The sequence below is a fragment of the Gopherus flavomarginatus genome, chromosome 2 (assembly GCF_025201925.1).
Source record: "Gopherus flavomarginatus isolate rGopFla2 chromosome 2, rGopFla2.mat.asm, whole genome shotgun sequence".
Classification (NCBI taxonomy): Eukaryota; Metazoa; Chordata; order Testudines; family Testudinidae; genus Gopherus; species Gopherus flavomarginatus.
In genome coordinates this window covers 259,564,489-259,587,355 of record NC_066618.1, presented here as the reverse complement: position 1 = coordinate 259,587,355, position 22,867 = coordinate 259,564,489, and the positions used below count along the sequence as shown (strand labels likewise).

Below are 22,867 nucleotides of genomic sequence, written 5' to 3'. Positions count from 1 at the left end.
CCCCATTTCAGGTGTACCCTTGCCACGGGCACCTTGAATGGGGTCCCGCCCATGCCCATCAGGGTCAGGTAGGTGTCGGGCACCATCCGATCTGAGGCCACCACCTCGGGCCGGGCCAGTGTCACCTCTGCGCCCGTGTCCCAGTACCCAGTGACCTTCCTCCCATCTACCTCCAGGGAAACAATGCACTCTTTCCGGAGGGGCAGCCCCGCGCCCACCCGGTAAACCAAAAACCCGGAGCCTGGAGCATCCACAGGTGGTATGTTGCCAGCCCCCCTTTCCTGGGAATGTAGCCCCTCCTCTGATTGGGTTTTTACCCAGTCCACCCTCTGCGGGTTGGGTCTGCTTGGTCTGTCCCTGAGCTTGGGGCACTGGGCCCGTATGTGACCTCGTTGGCCACAGCGATAGCAGCCCATGTCTCGTGGGTCCTCTTGAGTGGGTCGGAGGGACCTGACGCTGGATGTTCCCCTTTTGGGGGGGTTCTCCATAGGCCCCCTTTGGGAGGTCCCATGATGACTCTCTCTCTGCGTTGAGGCACGCCTGCTCCTTCGAGACTCCTCCCTGCCATTCCCTGCCCGACTGTCCACAAATTGGTCGGCCAGCTGGCCTGCGTGCTGTGGGTTCTCCGGCTTCTGGTCCATCAACCACAGCCTCAAGTCGGACGGGCACTGCTCGTACAGGTGCTCCAGTATGAATAGGTCAAACAGGTCCTCTTTAGTTTGGGCCCCAGCTGTCCACTTGCGGGCATACCCCTGCGCCCGGTTGACCAGTTGTAGGTATGTGACCTCACGGGTTTTACGCTGGCTCCGGAACTTTTTCCGGTACATCTCAGGAGTCAGCCCAAACTCGCGGAGCAGGGCCTGTTTGAACAGTTCGTAGTCCCCTGCCTCCGCCCCTTTCAGTCGGCTGTACACCTCCACGGCTGTGGAGTCCAGTAAGGGGGTGAGAACTGCGATCCTGTCTGCAGGGTCAACCCTGTGCAGCTCGCAGGCATTCTCAAAGGCCGTCAGGAAGGTATCTATGTCCTCCCCCTCCTTACGCTGGGGCAGCAAGTGCTTATCAAAGCTCTTTGTAGGCTTGGGTCCCCCCTCACTCACCGCAGCCGGGGCCTCACTGCTCCTCAGCTGGGCCAGGTCCAGCTCATGTTTACGCTGTTTCTCCTTCTCCTCCCGCTCATGTTTACGCTGGTTCTCCTCATGTTTACGCTGGTTCTCCTTCTCCTCCCACTCACGCTGGCGCTGGCTCTCCTCATGTTTACGCTGTTTCGCCTTCTCCTCCAGCTCTTGCCTCTTTAACTCGAGCTCCTCCCATTTCAGCTCCCTTTCATATTCCAGCCGCATCCGCTCCACAGATGCCAAGCGTTACCGGGAGGATCCCCTGCTGGCCGGGGGTGTCACGGTCCCCTCGGTATTCACTGGGCTCCTCCTCACCCTTCCCCTAGGCCTAGGAAGGGGGGGTCTCAGGAAGCCCTCGTCCACCGGCTGACCACTCCCAGCGGGGACAGACACTGGTGCCTGCGCTGCATCTGCCTGGCTGCTTCCCTCAGAGACAGGGCTCCGTTCATTCATGCGGTCTTCCTCCTCCAGCTGGGCAATCAGCTGGTCCTTGGTGAGCCTCCCCGGGTGCAGCCCGCTCTGCTTGCACAGCTCCAGCAGGTCACACTTGCGCCGCTTGGCATACATCTTCCTGCTGACCACTCACAGGCCGGGGTGCTCGCCGCTCCCCACGGTTTCCAGGGGGACCCCTAGTGCACCAACCCTTCGTGAGGTCACCATCTCTCTGCCAGGGTCGAGCTGCAGACTCCTCCGCCCCTGGGACCGCTCGCTGCAATCCCCCGGGGGACCCTGTTACTGCAAAGTCCTTCTCACTGGGCACACACTCCCAGGGGTTAATCAACCCTAAAATCGTCCCTTCGTTTTACTGCTCCCCAGTCACTTACTGCAGGAAGCACCGTCCACGGGGTGCAGTATCTCCCACCGCTGCCACCAGTTGTCACAGAGTGTGGGGGAGTCCGGCCCTGCACCCCTCTTCCGGGGACCCACAGTGACTCTTAGCCAGCCAGTAAAACAGGTGGTTTATTGGACAACAGGAACACAGGTTACAGCCGAGCTTGCAGGCACAGTCAGGACCCCTCTACCGAGTCCTTCTGGGCTTTCAGGGTGCTTGGATCCTAGCTAGGATACCCTGAATTCCGCCCATCCAGCCCCAAGCCCAAACTCAAACTGCTTCCCTCCTGCCACTCCCTTTCTTTTGTCCCCTTCCCGGGCAAAGGTGTTGACCTTTCCCCTCCCTTACCTAGCTCAGGTTACAGGCCCTGGCATTGTCCATCCCCTAAAGTCCTCCCCTGCTCTCCCACTCCCCACACAGACAGTCCCTACTGCATCACACTGAGACAATCACCAAAAGAGCTAATTCAGTTCATGCACTCGTGCTTCTTATGGGCAGCTGCATCCCATTAACAGCACCGCCCCAGCTAGGAACAGGGTGGCAGTAGCTTTCCCACACTGCAATATATGCATCGAGCTAGAGTGTATACACTGTGGGGAGAGGGCTACGCACTGTGAGATAGTTACTTTGACTTGGCTCTGTGCACTGCAGTGTGGATGCCAGAGCCCTGCATTTGAGCACAGGTCAGAAAGTCCTTATCCTAGGGTTAAAATGCAGTGTAGATGCTCAAACCCAGGGATCAGGGATAGCTCCAGCGTTTTTGCCGCCCTAAGCAGCAAAAAAAAAAAAACGAACAAAAAAAACTCCCCCGCAATCATGATCTGTGGGAGCTCTACCGCCGTTGCTTCAGTCTTCAGCGGCAATTTGGAAGCAGGTCCTTCCCTCTGAGAGGGACCAAGGGACCGGCTGCTGAAGAGCCCGAAATGCCTCCCCTTCCCTGTGGCTGCCCCAAGCATCTGCTTGCTGGGCTGGTGCCTGGAGCTGGTCCTGCCAGGAATCCCAGACGTGGGTCAGCTGACTCGAGTTCCACTAACCCTTGGCTTATTTTGCTGTGTAGGCATACTCCTAGTATGTGTCTTTTCTGTGCTGAGCACAATGGCACCCTGATCTCACTTAGAGTTCTAGGTGCTACTGGAATACTGTACATAAAACGAAGTCCTCCCACCACTGGAATTTCTAATATAAACATGTAAAGATATGATATAAGAGGGAGGGGAAGGGAGGCAATACAGCGACACAGAGAAGAGGAGAGAGGCAATACAGCAATAGATGTTAATCACAAAACATCTAGTTAATCCTAGCGGAATCCTTGTACTACTTAGTCACAAGCTTGGGATAGTAAGCTAGATTGAGAGTGGTTAGCAACTAAACATGCAGTTCCAGCTCTGTAGATGGAACCCAGACCAGGGCTAATAGTAGATATAGTTTCCTTTGGGGCTAAATCATGGAGTTAGCACAACCACTGAGGAAGGGGCAGTATGTAGTCATAATAGCAGACTAGCTCCTGGGATGTGCAGGGGGAGTCCCTGATTTCCTCTTGCTCCCAGGGCTGGCAGGGTAGGGAAATAAGGTGGGGCAGCCCTTTACCTGGCACAGCTTTCTTCTACCACACCGGCTCAGCTGCCCTGGCTTCTCAGAGCTATGACTCCCATATGTTACCTGCCCATCTGTCATGGGGGAAGTTATCAGCCACACCAGGTGTTCTCCTAGTCCTGTAGCCTGCAATGCAGATAGCAATTTATGGCGCTGCAAGAGTTTGTAGACTACAGGTCATAGTTTCTCCCTCATTGAGCTCTTGAGCTACATCTCTTATGGATTCTTTACATAGTTTGTAATGAAACAAGGCAGTAATGTCTGATGTTAATAGCATATGAAGCTAACGATCAAGTTTGCTTAATCTTTAAAATCCTTTATGGCATATCAGGAAAAGCAGATAGGAATACAAGGTCAAAAGCAGCAAGTGACAGGGCTTCCAGCTCTGACACAAGAGAAGATTGAAATCTTTATTTTGTATCTTCATATTCGCTTCCTCCCCTCCTCAGAGATTGATTGGGCCACTAATGCTGCTCTTCTGAATACAGAAATAGAAGAAGCTCTTGACTTCTGTCCACCATAGGCCAAATTCACCTCTAATGTTTCCTTCTACGATCCCTGGTGCCAGAAGAAAGATTGATGATTGAAATAAAATGTCTAATTTTTCATCCCTCACATTTTAAAATCTGCAGAAAGCTCCACTAATAAATTGTGTTATAATTCTACTGAAATCACATTTTATTTGGCAACTCTTAACCAAGTCCATTATAAACATTACTTCCATAATGTATCATAATGTATAACTTGGTAACGCACGCATTGCTTTAATTAACAATGTGTTTTGCCTCTTGGGATGGATCATATAGAAAATATATACATCTGTTAGTCTATAAGGTGTCACAGGACTCTTTACTGCTTTTATAGAAAATATATTACTTCATTTCCACCATAAAATTTTATAAGCAGAGATCACACATCAAAGTTTTGGATATGCTATTTCTGTGTGAAATCCAGAAGTTGGATAATATTCCTAAATAAAACCTTATTGGTCACACATGACCTCTTGAGATGCGACTCTCACAAGACCAGGTTGGTGTTATGGTTTCTTGTAGACAGTGTTCAGGAAGGTAATGGGCTTTGCAGAGCAGCTCAGGAAGGGCCATTCCATACAAAGGGGCAGCACGGAAGGAAGCAGAGGGACTTCTTTGAGAGAAGCACATCAGCAGGATGTCAAGGCTGACATGAGCAGAATATAGAGGGAGTAAGTAACCCAAGTGTATGAGAGCAGGGAAGGACAATTTTATAGGGAATTTAGGGCAATTATAAGAAGCTTGAATTTGAGACAGTGGAGAAGGGAGAGTTATCAGAGCAATTCAAAGTGAGAGTAGGTGGCAAGAAAGGAAGTCTTAGTGACTGCATGTTGGATGGAACGAGGAGGGTACACTGTAGGGGTCAAGAGTAGGATATCCAGACAGCAAGTGTGAAAAATCAGGACAGGGGGTGGCGGGTAATAGGAGCTTATATAAGAAAAAGACCCCAAAATCGGGACATCTGGTCACCCTAGTCCAGTGGTCTCAGTTCAATTCAGGCAGGAGTCCAAGCAGCTTTTTTTTTTTTTGCTTTGGGAGTTTGGGTGGGAGTCAGAGGAGGTTTTTTTGCACTTTGACACAGCAGGGGGTGCGTGCTCAAAATTTTTTTTACTGATAGGGGTGTGTGATCAAAAAAGTTTGGAGACCACTGCCCTAGTCAAGGGGGTCAGAAAAAGGAAGTTGCAGTAGTCAGGGGAGGGAAGTTATGAGGGCCTGGACAACACTGCCACTGACCTACATTAGTTTGTCATGTTCATTTTTCTCATCCTTCCTTCAAGAACATCTCCAATAATTTCCTCGTGAGCAGTCAAAATGGAGTACAGCTCAGATTAAACAATTGTAGTCTTTTATTGGCAGTTTACAGGAGAGAAGAGAGACTAAGGTGGTCAGAACATGTATATTGAAACTTAAGATCACAGCAACACCTTTAAAGCTGGCAATGTAAACTTGAGTGGTGTAAGAAAGTAAGATAGGTGAAAGTCCCCTTTTCCACACAGGAAAGATGTTCTCTCAATACATCTTTGTGACTTTGAAGAGTGATGTCCTCTCCTATTTGAGGTTAGCCTGATATCTCAATCCATTATGATTTACCCGGTCTGTGAGGTGACAACGTAAGTTGCAATACACAGTAGCATTCAAGACTTTGGCCAAATTCAGCCTTAGGATAAGTAAGCACATCCCCCTCCTCCCTCCACTCCCCCAAGAAGCCCAATTCTAATTTCATGCCACTGTACCCCTGATTTGTAAATGGAGATCAAATTTGGGCTCAACATTGAGTTGCACCTTTTTATGCTAGGACTGAATTTAATTCTTCATTATTTTATGAAGCACTATTTAATATGCCATTAATATTAATATTAATGCCATTTAATATTCACTGAGACAAGTGAAGTGCACAAAGTGCAATGAAACTGAATTGTATCTTGTGTGCGCCTATTATACCATAGTCACGGGTGCACTGTGAAAGATGCATCGTAACAGTTCAATTCTCTTTTTTCATGTTTTGCTATTTCATTATTAGGTTCTTTTATATAAAGCTATCGAAGGTAGACTGAACTCTGGCTCCTAGCACCATCCACTTACATGTAAATTCCTTTCTCATAATATAAAGATCATGACAATCCTGATACTTGGTTCCTAAAAGTCAGTTATTCATAGGTGATGAGCTTGTACAAGCTATTTCTACTTCCTTCTGCTTCCTCTCTACCTTTGGTATCTTTAATACTCATTTCTGTAGTATCTAGCCACATATGGCCTTAAGATTTGCAAGAGGTTGCCAGTAAAGGACGCCACCTTTTCTTCACTGCGTTTTGGGTAAGATGCTAATGCTCATATATATATACACATACATACATACATACACACACACACACACACACACACAGCCCTTGTACATCTCACTTTGTGTAAAATAGTGGAGTAGGGCAGAAGTTTGCCACAAGGCAAAGTAGATGTTTTCCTAGAGCTCCTCTTTTGGAGTTTTTCTTATTAGCACGCCCATGATTCTTCCCATTTTTTTGAAATTACAGAACACTGTCTTTGTGGTGGATTGAACAAGAGAAACAGGGATGCAAGGCAGACTACCTATATCCAAGACAGAAATGGGATTTTGTCAGATATTAATGTTCTCTCAAGCAGGCATCATCATCCCAAAATTGGACAGCACTGCCAATCACTTCTCCTGTGGTACAAGATTTTGTTCAACACTTGCCTCAATCCCAATGACAGAGTGGCAGAGATGCCTCCTCAGAATATGCAGGGAGAAGGAACTGTCTCAGAACTCACTATTTTAGAAGGTAGACTACAGATGAATGCATGGAGATACCAGACCCTAAAATACAGGCAGAGTAGAGGGGCAAATGGCTGAACAGCCTGTGCTTCCCTAAGAGAATGCTGGTAAGTTTGGCAGCAGAGCAGCATAACGAACATAAAAAACAAAAAACCAACCTCAAACACCACCCTCGTTTAGGGCTTGTGTATTCTTTAAATTAGATTTTTCAGGTCACTTCTATTTTATGTTCTCAGTTTTGAGGTAACAGCTCAAACACACATTTATAAGGTGCTTAGCAGAAAGGAGAAATAGATATGAGATACTGCCCCGTGAAAGAGAATTTGGATGGGTCAGTCTCTTGGAATGTTTAACGTTGCATTAGGTGTTAGTGGAAGAGATCTGGCTCTCTAAAGATGTTCTTTAAGGACACTGAATTATAACCCAGCAGGCTGCATCTATGCTAACCAATTCTTAGCAATGGAAATCTGTAATTGCACAAAATGTAGCACATGCTATCATGGATTATACTGCCAAGGCATAGTTCACTTCCAGCCAGTTTGCTTTTTTGCTTCCTAACTTTCTACCTCCATATCTCACAGCTTACATGATATGCACAACTTTTTGCCGCACATTTTCCCTAGCAATGATTCATATACTGCTGCCATGACTGAAGTCAGGGAAATGTAGTAATCATTATGTAGTAAAAGCCTCCCACGGTCATGAACACAGTCACTTTGTCAACCTTTGACTTACATGCCTCTTCCATGGCCAGTGAAGAGCATTTTTTGGTCATTGTAGCTGGTGCAAACTGAAATTCTTTGATAAAGTGACAAAAACATTGAACGTAGTGAAATTGGCCATTCCATGTGTATACTGAGGAGTGTTATACTTCTTCCCACCCTCAGACTGGGGACAAAGCCTCTCTCCTTATGTAAGCAGATGAAGGGGAAGGAAACCACAGTGCTATTGTTCATTTGTAGGTGGCTTCTAGGCAAACTGACACGTGGCTCCCCACTCTTCCACAATAGTGTCACTTCATCCTACAGATACATATCCTTACATGTAGAAATTCTCACAGCAGGAGTGGATCCACTGGTGGGGGAGGGACAGAAAGCAGAAGCCCAACAGTGGAAGCTCCTTCCTCTACAAAATGTTACACATCCCTAGCATGTAGGCAGCGTGGGGGGTGGGTGGGTACTAGACTTTTCTTTCTCCTGATTAAACTGGCCTACAGTAAAGCCAGCATCCATAACCTAAAGACTGACTGTGGGAGCCACATTGCCTCAGATAGTCTTCAGCAAATATTGGATGTAGAAACAAGGCTTTGGTTCTAGGATAGTGAAACACCACCATCTCTGGCAGCAAAAGGAAGGAGCCAGTTTGAAAAGCACAGAAAAATACAAATGAGCCACCAGCAGTTTCTCCACTCCACCCAGAGGCTGGAGGATTGACCAGGCCGCAATGACCTCCTTTGAGAATTTTTTGGAGGAGGGAGTGGGAGAAGAAAAGTAGTAACGGGTTCCAGCGGGCTTCCATCTACCAATGCACTTCTCACCGCAGGTGTTGCTTGTTATATTCCAGCATACCAAGATGTGTTTCACTTGGCCTCTCTTTTTATGGCATGTAGCCAGATGCAGATCCATGCCACATCTTAGACTCTCACCACTTTCTTGCAAGCAGTGGTAGCAGAAGTAGGCAAGAGATGGATGGGGGGCAGGGAAATTGGGAATGGCTTTGCCCAGCTGTCCTGATTTAGCTTTCTCCCCCAGCTGCCACAGACCAAACCCTCCTTCCTGGACTGGTGGTCCTGAGAAACTTAACACAAATCTAAAGAAATGGACTATCCTGACGGTGTATAATTCCAGGACGCATCATTGTCCGTGCGAGCAAGTTATACTTGCTGGGGAAACCATAATGAATTTTGGACACATTGACAAAATCTAAAAATATTTTCATTAGTGTAATTTCAAGGAAAACTGTTTAGACTTTAACATTTACTGGTAATGTTTGCAACACACTAGAAAAGGTAAAACTTCTGTTTTCACTATCCACTCTGAGTAAAGTGTATAAAATAAATGACAAATGATGAAAAGTAAAGTTGTTTTTAAAAAATCTGTTACATTTTAGTACCCTTGGTATTAAAGAAATCTTTAAAAATATGCTTTAATTGAAGAATTCCTTTAAATGCAATAAATTAAATACAGTAGTGAGGCTGAGATTTTAACTTCCTTTAATGAAATAAATTCAGTAAAATTATTCAGTGTGCAATTTCAAAATCTGCTTCACATATTTTGATTATTGCACATTGTGCAAGACTATTTAAGAAAAACTCTTACTTAATAAACACAAACCGCAGGTCTAAGTCAAACAAACAAAGTGGACAGTTGGAAGACAAGTTTAATAAATATTCAGTTTCCTACCACTGTCATCACTTCCATTAAAGGCTGAGAAAGCTTTGAAACTACATGTCTGGGTCCTCCAAGAAAGACCTCGAGCAAAAAAGGAAGAAAATATTCCTAATATTGCCAGATTTTTTAAAAAGAGGAAAATTAAAAACTGATTTTCACTTTCAACCCAATTTACAAATTCAAAGGGTGGTAAGGACTGTTTGTGACTATACATAAATTAGCTCTCCACTCCCCTCCCCCCTGCAACTTAAGTTTTTAATGTAATTAGTTTCTGATCCTAGAGCCGGACTTATAACATATTTTTCAGTAGGATGGCTAACAGTCAAAGGGACAGTGCAAACCAATTAAAACTATTATTTAAAAAACTCATCTTTGGACTTTTCAATAACTAATAAAGATTGATAAGTGTTTGTTAAATATGCTCAAGTAGTTTACAGTCTTACAATGCACTGTCATACAATCATAATTAAATTCACCACTTTTCAGCAATGTGGTTGAGTTCAGCATTAGAATCAGAAAATACCTATTTTGCTTAAGAAGCACTTCACACCATGAGTGAATTATCTTGCAAACTTTTATATTCTTGAGCTGAGGCACAGTTTCCTTTAAATCATTTAGTGTCAACAAAATGAATTTGCTACATCAACAAAAATCCCTAAATTAATCAATTGCTGAAAAATAAGTGAAGAATTTCTGGGCTATAAGGAAGCAAAATGTAACTGAATGAAAATTAACAAAGAGCTAAGGAAAACTAATCAACACAAATATTATTTTAAGACACTTGCATCATAAGACTTTTTAAACTCTGGAATTAGACAAATCATACAATGGTTTACTGGATACAATCATTACTACCTGAATAGATAGTTTCCTGTTTCATGTATGCTTTATTAGCTTATCTGTAAACACAATAACTATTTCAGCTGATTGCTTTCATTCAGATCAGTGTCACTTTTCATAAATAATTGTAACCATCTGCTAATACACAAGTGCAGTAACAACTTAGTTCATTTTGAGGAGAAATAGCACAGAGTGTCTAAGGGTCTCACTCAAGTTACATAAGCACACTTACCTTAAATCAGACTGAAAGCTTACAAAAGAATCAGAGGAATGAATTTCTTATTCAATTCTTAACATCTCCTTTGACTTCCGCTTCAGGATTCAAACCGTGTTAAATAGATGGGGCAAGTTATCTTGTATTCCCCAATAGAACTTAAACTGGTTTTGTTGGAAAACTAAGATGGTTCAAGTACCACTATCATTAAAACATGCCATACAACTCCACAGCTCAGTATCCAGATGGTAAATATTTGTGTGCATATCTGTATTTTCTATTCAGAAACATCAGATGCTGTTTGCCCTGAATACCTGGCGTGGAGACCTGACCCTACTGAAGTCAACGGGAGCTTTGCCATGGACTTTATCGGGACCAAGATTTCATCAGTTTTTATTAAAAGAGGCTTTTCTGTCCATTTCTTATTGGAATGCAAAATGTCTTAAGGTATATTCTGATATAACGTGAAGTGTTTAATTCTTACCATAGTTTCTAGAGCTCTCTGGTAATCAGAAAAGGGAAGCCGCAACGTGTGGTATTAAAAGATATTGCAATCATCAAGTCTATAGTCCAAAGTTGTGTAAATATCCTCAGCCATTTAAAATACATACATACAAGTATATACTACTTAATGTAGGTTCTCTTGGTCCAATAATACTCAAGATGCCTGGTAATATAATTTTGTAATAGCAGGTGGAGAAAACAAAAAGCAAAAACTTTGGGAAATCATCCCTTTACGATATGAATTGCCCCAGCTGAATAAATGCTTTTGAAAGCTGTCAAAACAGGGGAAACCATCAAATGGAAGAAAAAAGAATGTTCATTTTTGATGGGGTTAAGTAAAAGGCTAGAAGGCAGAGACACAAACCTGACTGCATTCATCATCAGAACTGCTCACACTAAAACCCATGAGAAAGCAACATATGAAACAATCTTTAAATAAAATATTAAAAGAAACACCTTTGATCACAGAGGGTGCTCCCAAAGAACCTCATTCCGCATCATCAGAACAAACTTGATATCTGGATTAGCCTAAGGGGAAATAAGTGTGACCCATATCCAAATAAGCCAGTCCAGACACCAGGGAACTGCCCTAGAAGTACATAAGGCCAGAACAGAATGAGCATGGGACAACTGTGTGCAGAATAAAATGAGCGTGGGACAACTGTGTGCAGGATCTGCCTACCACAGCATCTGCTGTGACATATATAAAAGTTGTAGCAACAGAAGGAAAAAAAATGCATGCAAAGCCAGATAGCAGCCCCACAGTTTTTGAGAAGCCTTCTTTCTACCCATGAAGGTAGCCACTGCCCTGGTGCAGACCATGCTGGTGAACATAAGAACAGCCATACTGGGTCAGACCAAAGGTCCATCTAGCCCAATATCCTGTCTTCCAACAGTGGCCAATGCCAGGTGCCCCAGAGGGAATTAATAGAACAGGTAATCAAGTGATCCATCCCATTGCTCATTCCCAGCCTCTGGCAAACAGAGGCTAGGAACACCATCCCTGTCCAGCCTGGCTAATAGCCATTGATGGACCTATTCTCAATGAATTTATTTAGTTTTTTGAACCCTGTTATAATCTTGGCCTTCACAACAACCTCTGGCAAGGAGTTCCACAGGTTGACTGTGCGTTGTGTGAAGAAATACTTCCTTTTGTTTGTTTTGAACCTGCTGCCTGGGTATATTCTTGGCAATGCAGGCGTCCCTGATGGAATCTCAGATCTGGTTATAGAAACTATAGAAGTCTTCCAGCTCTTTTAGGAAACCAGTATTTTCATTCAAATTCACACAAATGTTTAGTGTGGATTAATATCTCTGTTTTGTTTCTGGGAGAAAGAAGATAGCTAAAAGGAACTAAGACAGAAGGCAAACACAGGAGGTATAGTCTTCACTAGGTTGTCTGGTAAGTTAAGTACCTGCAGGGAGAAGGGACTCTAGGGGTACATGTACACTGCAGCTGGGAGCAAGCTGCCTAGTGCAGGTAGACAGACTCTCAGAAGCACTGCTTGAGCTAGCATGCTAACAATAGCAGTACAGACATTGTGGCTTGTGCAGCAGGTCAAGCTCTCATGCTCCCACCACCCCACTCCTGCCAACCGAGTCCGAGTTCGGGTAGCTAGCCCAAGCCTCTGCTGGAGCCACAATGTCCACACACAATTTTTAATGCACTAGCTTGAGCCCCACTACCATGAGTCTGTCTACCTGGGCTGGGAGGCTGATTCCCAGCAGCACGGTAGACATTCTAACTGTTCAACTCACATGGTTGAGGAGATGGCCACTAAAAGATCACTTTAAGATCAGAAATCTTTCCAGTATCAAGCATAAGGACTGAAAAGGAGAAGTCATGAAAGCATTCAGGATAAGGTAAGGCCTGCAAGGAGTTATAAGTCTGGTTTGAGCTTGTCAACTTTGTTAAGAAACTGGGATAATTCTTCAGTGATACTCAGCCAGAGTGATCTTTTTACCGATCACATAGCCACAGCTTGAACCTACAGGCAACTAGCAAACTTATTGCTTATTTCAGAGGTTAAGTTAGGAACGTCAAGATTAAACAAATACAAGACTCTCTTTGTGCAGTAACACAAACCAAAACACCTGAAAGCACATCAGCACAAGTAGAAAACTTACCACGTGTAGCACAGTGCACATTCCCTACTCCCAAAAAACACTCTCTCCCCCAAAGCTGTAGGGGATATAGCACTGGCCACAGGAAAACAGATCATGCCTGAGGAAGATGGATGGCATAAACTGAGCATTAGGTTTATGAGGACCAGATAGAGATGTCTCCGGGACCACTTTGGAACGATCAGAGCAATCTTTATCCGTTGATGTGGTTGTTTTCTGGAGGACCTTCTCTATTTGTCAGATGAAAATGGTGTATGCCTGTTTGAAGTCACATGGGTGAAGGCACGGACAACCACCTACATTTCCCATCATTATCAAGGACGCTCACCACGTGACAGTTCCCACTTTAAGTCACTCTGGCTGAGGCTCAGACTCTCCTGACCCTTGTGTTCAATAGCTCTGTAATTATAGCAAAATGATAGACACTTCATCACAAGACTGGTGATGGGTGCTCAAGAATGTAGCCCAGTTCCAAGTTACAGCAGCACGAGGTGGGATGGTTCACTTCTGGCCACCTTTATAACCCAGCATGAGCTTCCGGGAAGGACCAAACTGCATTGACAATTTGGGTGATCCTTGCAAATGATTTTGCTTGTATTAGCTGTCTAGATATGGATGGTCATATAAGTGCTATCCTTTGGATAGAAACCTAAACACCATTTGATAGCCCACTAACAACTTTTTCAGTTTAAAGTGCCACAGTGACCCCCAAATCCACTGTCCTGAACAGTGGTCTGCTCCTGTGCAAGTATCTATTGGCACCTTAACAGGATTGACACCTCCCCAGTCAGACAAACATATAGGAATCATGGTGGCCAAGTAACACAGCAACTTGCAAGATTAGAACTTTGAAATGGGAAGGAACAAATACAATTACACCAAGGGAAATTTCATGGAGTAGCTATGTGAAAGATTCAGCACCAAAAAGTCAGATAAGGGAGTCCATGCCTGGGCAAACACCTGGAGTTCCTTTTGGTCCCAGCTCCCCTTAAGAGTTCATTGTGAGTGGTTGAGTCCTTACTGAACTGTACCTTCTCCCCCAGCATGTGCTGAAAGTGACATACTGAGTAAAATTTATGTTAAGAGACTACTTGCTACAATTGCTTGAGCTGCACAAATCCTCATCTGAGACTGCCAGAATTTTGATCCAACATTGAGCCATGAGTAGCAAAAACACAAGTTAGCTGAAACTGCTTTGTTTTGTTTTAGAATTTCAGAACACTGGCCATTGTTGTACTAGAAGTTTAGCCTGAAACACTGAACATATCCTGGGTTCCACTGGAGAACCAACATTACTTCAATTCACCAGACAAATAAGCTTAGTACAATAGGGAAGTATTTAAAAAATGAAGTTGTCAACAGGTACGTAAGTTGAGAGGGAGACCCTTTGTATGGCTAGGCTATCTTCGTTAAAATGAGTTCCAGTGCCAGCAAGTATAGCTATGATTGAACACGAGCAGGTTTAAAGTAACTAGCAGACTGTTGGGTTTTGGAGTTCTGTGCTTATGCAAATCAATATTCAAAGCAACTTGCCGTACAAAATAGTCTAGAATAATATTCAGAATGCTGTCCCTGAAAAAGGATTTATTTTTTCCACCTCATGAGCGTGTTCACAACAGGACAGAAAAGTCAGAAGAACTGCTGGACTTAACACAACACTACCAGAGAGAGGATCTAGTAACACCTGGGGAGCCACATGCTGTCTGTCCTCATTTTCCCAAGGTTCCTTCAGCTGGTTCCCTTGGCTCCAGGCCCCTAAAAGAATTGGGAACTCACTCTATCCACTTGGACAGTAATCAGTGCCTCTGAACGGAAGCAAGAAAAATAGGTGAATGACTGTACAGAAAGTTCAAGGGACTCTCACAAGTGAACCCTTAACTAATATTGACTAAATCCACAGCTAAAAACCTGATAATCAGAACTCCACAGCCCAAATGGAGGTGCAAATTATTCACCTGCATGAAGATGGGAACTCAGCTGGTATGAACTGTTGGGCTAACATCAAAGTTTTGTTTTCCTATCTTCATCCTACTGTCCACTCTCTAGAGTCTAGACTGGTATATTTGGCTGAAGAGAAAAATTTAAAAAACAAATAAAGATCTGCCCTCTTGACAGTAGTATGCAGATTAGGATGTGGAATATAAAAGAAACTTGAATACATGACTACAAGAATTCCAAAGATGTTTTACATTACCTTATTGAACTGAGAACCTTCTGAGTAAATTTAATTACTTACCATTTACATTAGCCATAATGCAGTTTACGAACTTTGAAAGTCTACTTTAGTCACACATTCACTCAAGACCTATTCCTCAGATCAGGCTTCCAGATGGGAACTACTGGTAAAATGGCAGCTTCCAATGAGAAAATTCTGAGAGAGAAATAGTGATACTAGTGGCATTTCTATAAACGGTTTTGAAAATTCATTTTTAATGTCTACATTCTTCAGTAAATATTTTCATAAGGTTTTTCTACTGTAAGTTTTCCTTTAAGTTTATGAAAGGAGATATCAGAAATACAGTTTTCATCCACCTTGAACCAACTTGCAGGTTGCTAGCTTTGTAACAAAGCACTAGGAATTCTGTACATTTTCCCAAAAGAAAAACAAAAGAAATTAAACCATGCAACAACTATCCACTTATACATCACAACCACAATTTCTGTAAAGTTGTGTATATAAAGCATTTGGGAAATATTACAAAGAACAATACGTTAGATTCAATCATGAAAACATTCCACACATTCAGCAAAATGAGCATCTTAATTTCTTTAAACTGTATTGTTTTCTCTCTCTGCTCCAGGTGTACAGTTTATTATTAAGACTACCTGTTACTTGGGTAAAAGAAAAGCAATACGTAGATATTTTTAAAACAACATTCATAGACAAGTTTCATCTTCCTTTGGGGCCATTTTTGTCAAATAAGATTAGTGTCCAATTTTCCAAGACAATCAATCCATATACTTCCTAGTGAAAAAATGACTGGGAATGCTGCTAAGTGGACAGCATTCTGAAGGGAAGACTGGGCAGCTGAAAATTAATGTGCGTAAATTAGGAACAGAAGTTCGTTTAGCAGCAAGTCTGCATTATTTGCAACTAGTATTAAGATGTCAAGTGATTCAAGGACTTATTTGGCAACCCTAAGCAGACAACTCCCTCTGTCAAGAGAGACGAAAAAATATAACACTTAAGTCATCCAATTTTTAAAGCTTTTTTGGGAAACATCATTACTTAAGGTCCTCAAACTCCTCCTCAGAATGCCATTTCTAGCCAAGTGTAGAGACTGGGAACCATGCAAGAACAATTCTGGACATTCACTATAAACCTAAATTTAAAACAGGTAAAGTATTTGTCACACTTACAAAAAAACGCAAGCAAAATGGAAACGTTATTTACAAGCAATAGCACTTTACATGATTTCATTTTTAACATTCTCTTTTTAAAAATCCCTGTGGAAAACTGTATTTCAGTTCAGTTTACATGGAATCCTGGATAGGCATCAAGGCTTAAGCATTACTCCCTTCCAGTAAATAAAACAATATTATCAATTTGCTCAATTTATTTTAAACAAATCAACTTAGAAATGTCATTGAATTAAACAAAACTTTTGAATATATAAACACATTTGCCATGTTCTTGACATAGGTATTGATACCAGTATAAGTTAGTATTCATTTATTAGGAAAGCTGTCAATTAGTAAGGCATGTCTTCAGTACAATTAAAATCAGCTTGTTTCTTTAACTATTCTTGTCTTGCAGGTAAATACTATCAAACTGCAGTCCTGTATAAGATAATAGTGGATGGCTGATCAGTACCATTGGTTACAGCTTCATTTCTTTGCCACACAAAAACCAAAGTCAATCACATGAAATAAATCATGGCTCTTTACCAGAATTCAGTAAGTGATGTTAATTATGGTCCTTATGAAACAAGTTTGGAAAGGCTATTTACAGTGTACATTTAGAGATACAAAGAAACCTGCCAGTTTCATACGATGCAATTACACAGTGCCTGAACATAATGACAATTCTCAAACACCACTTTAATCAACAGTTTCAAGTGGGAAATATTCTTTATTTTACAACTGCTACACTTGCATGGAATTTCTTATAAAAACACTAATCCTCTTCAAGAAGTCTAGATGCATATTCTACATACTACAGGTTAAGGCAGTAAAAAAAAAAAAATGTATTCCTGATAACTGGTGGTCTTGACAATGTCAATTAAAGCTGTCTGAAGCCATTCTTTCATTCTCCACCAAATCCTTAAAGTCCTGTACAGTTAGTGAATGAAAACAGCTGATCTTGCTTGAAAAAAAACAAAGGGAAAGGTAAATGATAAGGGGAAAGGGAAATATGAATTTTATTTTAAGAGTTTAAAAATGATCAGGGATGATTTTAAATGAGAGTCTGAACTCACCAACTGAAAAAAAAATAAAGGATCAAGTAGAAAACAATAGAACTGATTTTATGCACATTGCCACATTCTTAATTAAAATATACTGTTACTTTGAACAATTCAAGTAATGCAATAGAGGCTATCAAAAATAACTTCATGAACCATACTCAAGTTTCAGCAATCACATTCTCAGCCTTTTAGCCCACCAATTTTTATTTTCTTTAACTTTTTATAATAAACCATGAAGGTTGAACTGTACAAATGGATTTTTATTTAATGATTTTATTTGCACTTGTGATTCCTTTAATGGCTAGCATGCTTGGCTAACCAGCATATTGTAAAAATATGGCAGATTATGTATTTAATCAAAGCACTTATTTAGGCATGAAGCAAAATCAAATGGTAGACATCTCAGTTTCTTATGCATCACTCAAAAGAGATGCAAGAAACACCACCTATTTTATAGACAACTATTTTACAGACAACCCTTTCTTAAAAAAACAACCAAGACTTTATTCCCAGCTGCAGATGAGATAGGGCATAATCTGTTGTAAACAGGGTACTGTGTTGTAAAACCAGGGATTTTTTTTAATTTTAAGATCTTTCCCTTACAGTGGAAAAAAAAACAAACGACTCTTCAAAGCATCTTCCAGCACTGTAGCACTTTCTGCTGCTCTATCACAATTTCCTTTGATTCCTTTTTAAAGATGGTTGTGTTCACAGCAGTTCTGTTTTAAAAATCAGTTGAAATATATAAAATTCTGTACATGTTCACAAATTATTGCATAAACAGCATAATCTTCATGACAGCGTTTCACCAAAGTACATCCATCTCAGGCAATTCACGTTTCCCTTCTTGCTTTTTTCTTCTTTTTAACTTGTTTTGGGGACTCCCAGCTATCTTCAGACTTGGCTAAAAAAAAGTTGTAACAAAAACCAAAATGAAACACATGTAAAGGTTCAGGACATTTATGCACAATTCACTTCAAAAATATTAATTCAGTACATTTCACATTAATATAAGATGAAGTTATGCAGAAATATAGCATGTACTGTTTAAACAGGGTTTTTTTTTGCAAAGTTCTACTCCCCCCTCTCCCCCCTACATGGCAAGTACAATTTGATCAGCCATGCAAAAGATGACAACCTACATTTAAAATAGTCTATTGCTTAAATTCCTCTCACATGATGGGCTCTGGTTTTGTACTTTAAAATATTTAGGAATCTTTCAAATTATTACACAACAGTAAGCTTTTCAGCCCTTTCGTAGCTAAGAAGTTAGGATTCTCTAAATTATTAGTACTCAAGTGACAGCAGTCTAGTCTACTAGCCTGTTCTTTTCTAGACACTTTAAATACACAAATCAATCTCACTGTCACCTTGTACTCTCCCCTCTCCGCATTTGTTGTATCCATCTGTTGGCTCCCCTCATGTACTTACATTGCAAGCTCTTTGAGGTAGGCACCATCTTTTTGATACACATGAGTACGGGTTCCTGATCTCTGGTTTGGAGCCACTAGGTATTAATTAGCACAATGCAAACAAAAACCATACCACCACCAATAGCTTAGGCTGAGGTGCGTATGGCAGAAAGCCATATACCACATCCACCTACCCAGTACCCAGCTACTCCCATGTTATCACTTGCTCTTTCATGACTAATACAATTCACTGAAACATTCTGAACTACAATCTACCACTGATGCATTAATACTCAAATATGCTCAATCCAAAGAAAAAACAATTCAACTGTTAATGTTTTTCAACAAGGCTGGTCCTTAAATACTACAGTGATTGGCCCTTACAAATTCCAAAATAGAAAAGATAATCAAGACTAATAGGACTTCTTACAGTTAGTAACAAGACAGGTCGGTGTTGTACAAGCTTTTCATATAAGTCTGCCAAAGCATCTTAGTCATAACATGAATCTCCAGTTGAGACTTTAGTAAGCAGAATTTACCAAGTATGCTGAATTGTTCATATTCCACAGCCTGATACAAACGTCCAGTAGGGACTCAAACACTAGGCACCAGTTTCATTTGTGAAACAAAAAAAGATTTGAATCCAGGTTTCCATACAGCAAAAAGCTACTGCATTTGCCAAATACAGGTCTTCCTTCTCTCCTCCCCGCACCCAGCAGATGGTTAAATAGTACTCCCAGTTACTAAGCATGTAAATTTAACTGAAAAAGAGTCAGCATGACTTGACCTTCATACTGAGTGTTACTTACTTTGTGGAGGAGGCACACTGTTTTGTTTAATATTAGGACTGGAAACATCTGTCTCTTGTAGCATCTGTGGCACTTGGGAAGAGATCTTGTCAGAATCACACTCTGATACAATTACAGATGGCTCAGTAGAAACAGCAAGTGGAGGAGTCTCCTCAGGCTATTTTGAAAAACATTTTTTGGATTAATTTGGTAAAGTATAGAGTATATAACATTACGAATTGTTTAAGCACTAGCATTTCTGGCTGAATACTTACAGGTATTCTGAAAGGATAATACTGAAAACAAGTCTACACTACGATCCATGTCTTGTCAAATTTTACCAACAGTCATAAGATCATGGCTGCCCTCTAGTGAAAAAACTGAATTAGTTTGAATAAATGTTTACAGGACTACTAGGCCATTTCATTCCTCTAGTCAAAGTAACTGGAGTGAGGAGAAAGGAAAAATAACCCAAAGGATAGAAAGAATTTGATCTAGTTTACAGGAATGTATTTATTACAGCTGCGTAGTGCACTGTGAAATATTACACACTTTTTATTTCATAGTAATACAATTGATCATTTAAGCAGGACTATACAACTTCAATTACTACAAGGTTCATAAGATCACACATTCTACAGTAATCAGAAAGTGTCTAGTTAATGTTGCTTAAGTATTCACAATACCATGTCTGTACAGTCATACTACTAGTAGTACTACAAAAACATTACATACTTGCAAAATTTGTAAGATTTTAATGGTGACCACTGTATAATGGCCTAATGGAAAGATACTTTATAGCATTATCCCATTAGCTACATTTATAGTATTTCAAAAAAGCAAATTCAATTACTGCATGCTTTTTTGGAGATACACACGTTCAAGTATTGCAGGCAGCACTTGTATTTTAAGTAAAACCATTTTATGTAACCTATTTGTATGGCACTTATCTGGATTCAAGCACAATAAAATACAAGCCAAAACACAAAAATCAGAAAGGTAGCCACCCCAAACACCAGCCAGAACAAAAAGGAATATGGCACAAGAAAAAACTCCAACTTTCAGGGTAAACTACTTGACTAAAAAGGACTTAAATCCACAGGAGTAAGGGAGAGAATGGGTAACAGATGAAAAGACAATGTAGGGTCTCTATAAAAAGTGGTTACAGATAGGATAAAGCAGCTTGGACTTGACGCTACCAAGGCAAGTGTCAGAGTACTGAGAAAAGGTCTGCCTTCAGCCCCACGATGACTGAGTCTAGGGACAAAAAACTGATTGTAATGGACAGGCAAGATCATAAACCCTATGTACTACTCAAGTACAAAGGGCTTAGATTTTATATCTACTGATTTGTATTGTACCCAGTCATGACATCTGAGCACCTTATAATAAAAAACTTTATGGGAACCTTACAATAAAAACTTTTACAAGAAATACCCACATAGCTAAGAATAATTTCTCAGTTATGGAAGTCTTTATATACAAGGATATCCAATTGAATCCGGTAGAATGCCATGAGTTAGAGCAGGTCCCAAAGGATGAGCACGACTGACTCAATTTCATTTGCTATCGTGAGTAGCATGTAAGGGTACATCTACATAGCAAAACACACCTGCAGCAGATCCAAAGTCAATAGACTTTGGCTTGTGCTGCTGGGCTAAAACTAGCAATGTAGACACTTTAGGTGCAGCCTGGGCTCTGAAATTCAGTGAGTGAGGAGAGTCTTGGAGCCATCTCCAGCTCAATCCTTAATGTCTAAACTGCTATTTTTAGCCCTGCAGCAAAAGCCCGAGTCTGTTGACCCAGATTCAGACTCACTGCCCTGGGTCTTTTTTGCTGTGTAGATGTATCCTAAGAGGCTAATTTTGCAGCTTGTTATAAATCAATTTCAAAGGAAGCCAAACTATGGAGCACCTAGTAATCTAGTCTAGATTTCACAAAGTTATGGATGGTGGAGGCAGGTCAGCCTTGCAGACAGGGACTTGTCAGATGGTAATAACTACAACATTATGTCCAGGCTCAGAAAGCAAGAAAGTTGTCTATTCTCTGACCTATTTTGCCAACACCCTCCGTGGTCTCCAGAAAAGACAGGCACATCTGTCAAACTGATTAAAACAATAATCGTTACCCTCAGTCTTCTTTTGGGTAGTTTTAACCTGTTTTCTCATCATAATAAGAGTTACTTAGAAAGTCTGTTCACTGGATGACAGTCAAGAATGAGTTAATAAAATGGGATATAATTATGTAGCATCAGCATACTGATACTGCAATCCATTCTTCTGTATGCCTTCCCCACCCCTAGGTGAAGATGAATAAGAGTACAAGATTACCTTCAGTACCCTCCAACCAAGGATAAGCAGGGCAAGTCTACAGCAGACTCATCTATTCTCAATTGAAAAAGCAACCTCGTTATTACTTGGACAACAGTATCATTCAGCAAGGACATTGCTGTCCGTTACAGATAGTCAGCCACACTGATAAAACAGTTACTCACCTCTTTGTAACTGTTGTTCTTTGAGATGTGTTGCTCATATCTATTCCAGTTAGGTGTGTGCACACGCCTGGTGCACGGAAGTCGGAAAACTTTTCCCTAGCAGCTACCCGTTGGGCCAGCTGTGGAGTCTGCTGGAGTGGCGCCGATATGGCGCTCTATATAAGGCCCTGCCGGCTTGACCCCCCTTCAATTCCTTCTTGCCGGCTACACTGACAGAGGGGAAGGTGTGTGTAGGGGAAATGGAATAGATATGAGCAACACATCTCGAAGAACAACAGTTACAAAGAGGAGAGTAACTGTTTTTTCTTCTTCGAGTGCTCTCTCATATCAATCCCTTAGGTGACTCCCAAGCCTTACCTTGGAGGAGGGGTCGGAGTCAAGGTAATGCAGACTGAAGAATAGCCCTATCAAAGGCAGCGTCATCACGTAATTGCTGGACTATGGCGTAGTGTGACGTGAAGGTATGCACTGAGGCCCATGTGGTAGCCCTGCAGATGTCCTGAAGGGGCACATTTGCCAGAAAGGCCATAGACGATGCCTGAGTCCTTGTAGGGTGAGCCGTAACAGCAGGCGGAGGGACTTTTGCCAGACTGTAGCAGATACAGATACATGCGGTAATCCATGAAGATATTCGCTGGGCAGAGACCAGAGTGCCCTTCATCCATTCCGCAATGGTGACGAACAGCTGGGTCGTCTTATGGAATGACCTTGTGCGGTCTATATAGAAGGCAAGAGCTCTTCTAATGTCCAGTGAATGAAAACACTGCTCCCGAAGGTTGGCATGCAGTTTCGGGTAGAAAACTGGCAGGAAAATGTCCTGGCTTACATGGAAATGAG

The 22,867-nt window shown here is 41.8% G+C and overlaps 1 protein-coding gene across 2 annotated transcripts in view; it reads right to left on the bottom strand.

The window, feature by feature from the left end:
* Nucleotides 1–15,992: 15,992 nt before the first annotated feature.
* MTDH (metadherin) overlaps nt 15,993–22,867 on the bottom strand; it is a 53,611-nt gene continuing 46,736 nt past the window's right edge. For both annotated transcript variants that reach the window (XM_050940938.1, XM_050940937.1), the window contains 2 exons: nt 19,558–19,714; nt 15,993–18,240 (listed from right to left, as the gene is read on the bottom strand). In XM_050940938.1, coding sequence (XP_050796895.1) covers nt 18,170–18,240; nt 19,558–19,714 — 228 coding nt within the window. In that variant the 3' untranslated portion in view covers nt 15,993–18,169. The remainder of the gene's footprint in view (nt 18,241–19,557; nt 19,715–22,867) is intronic.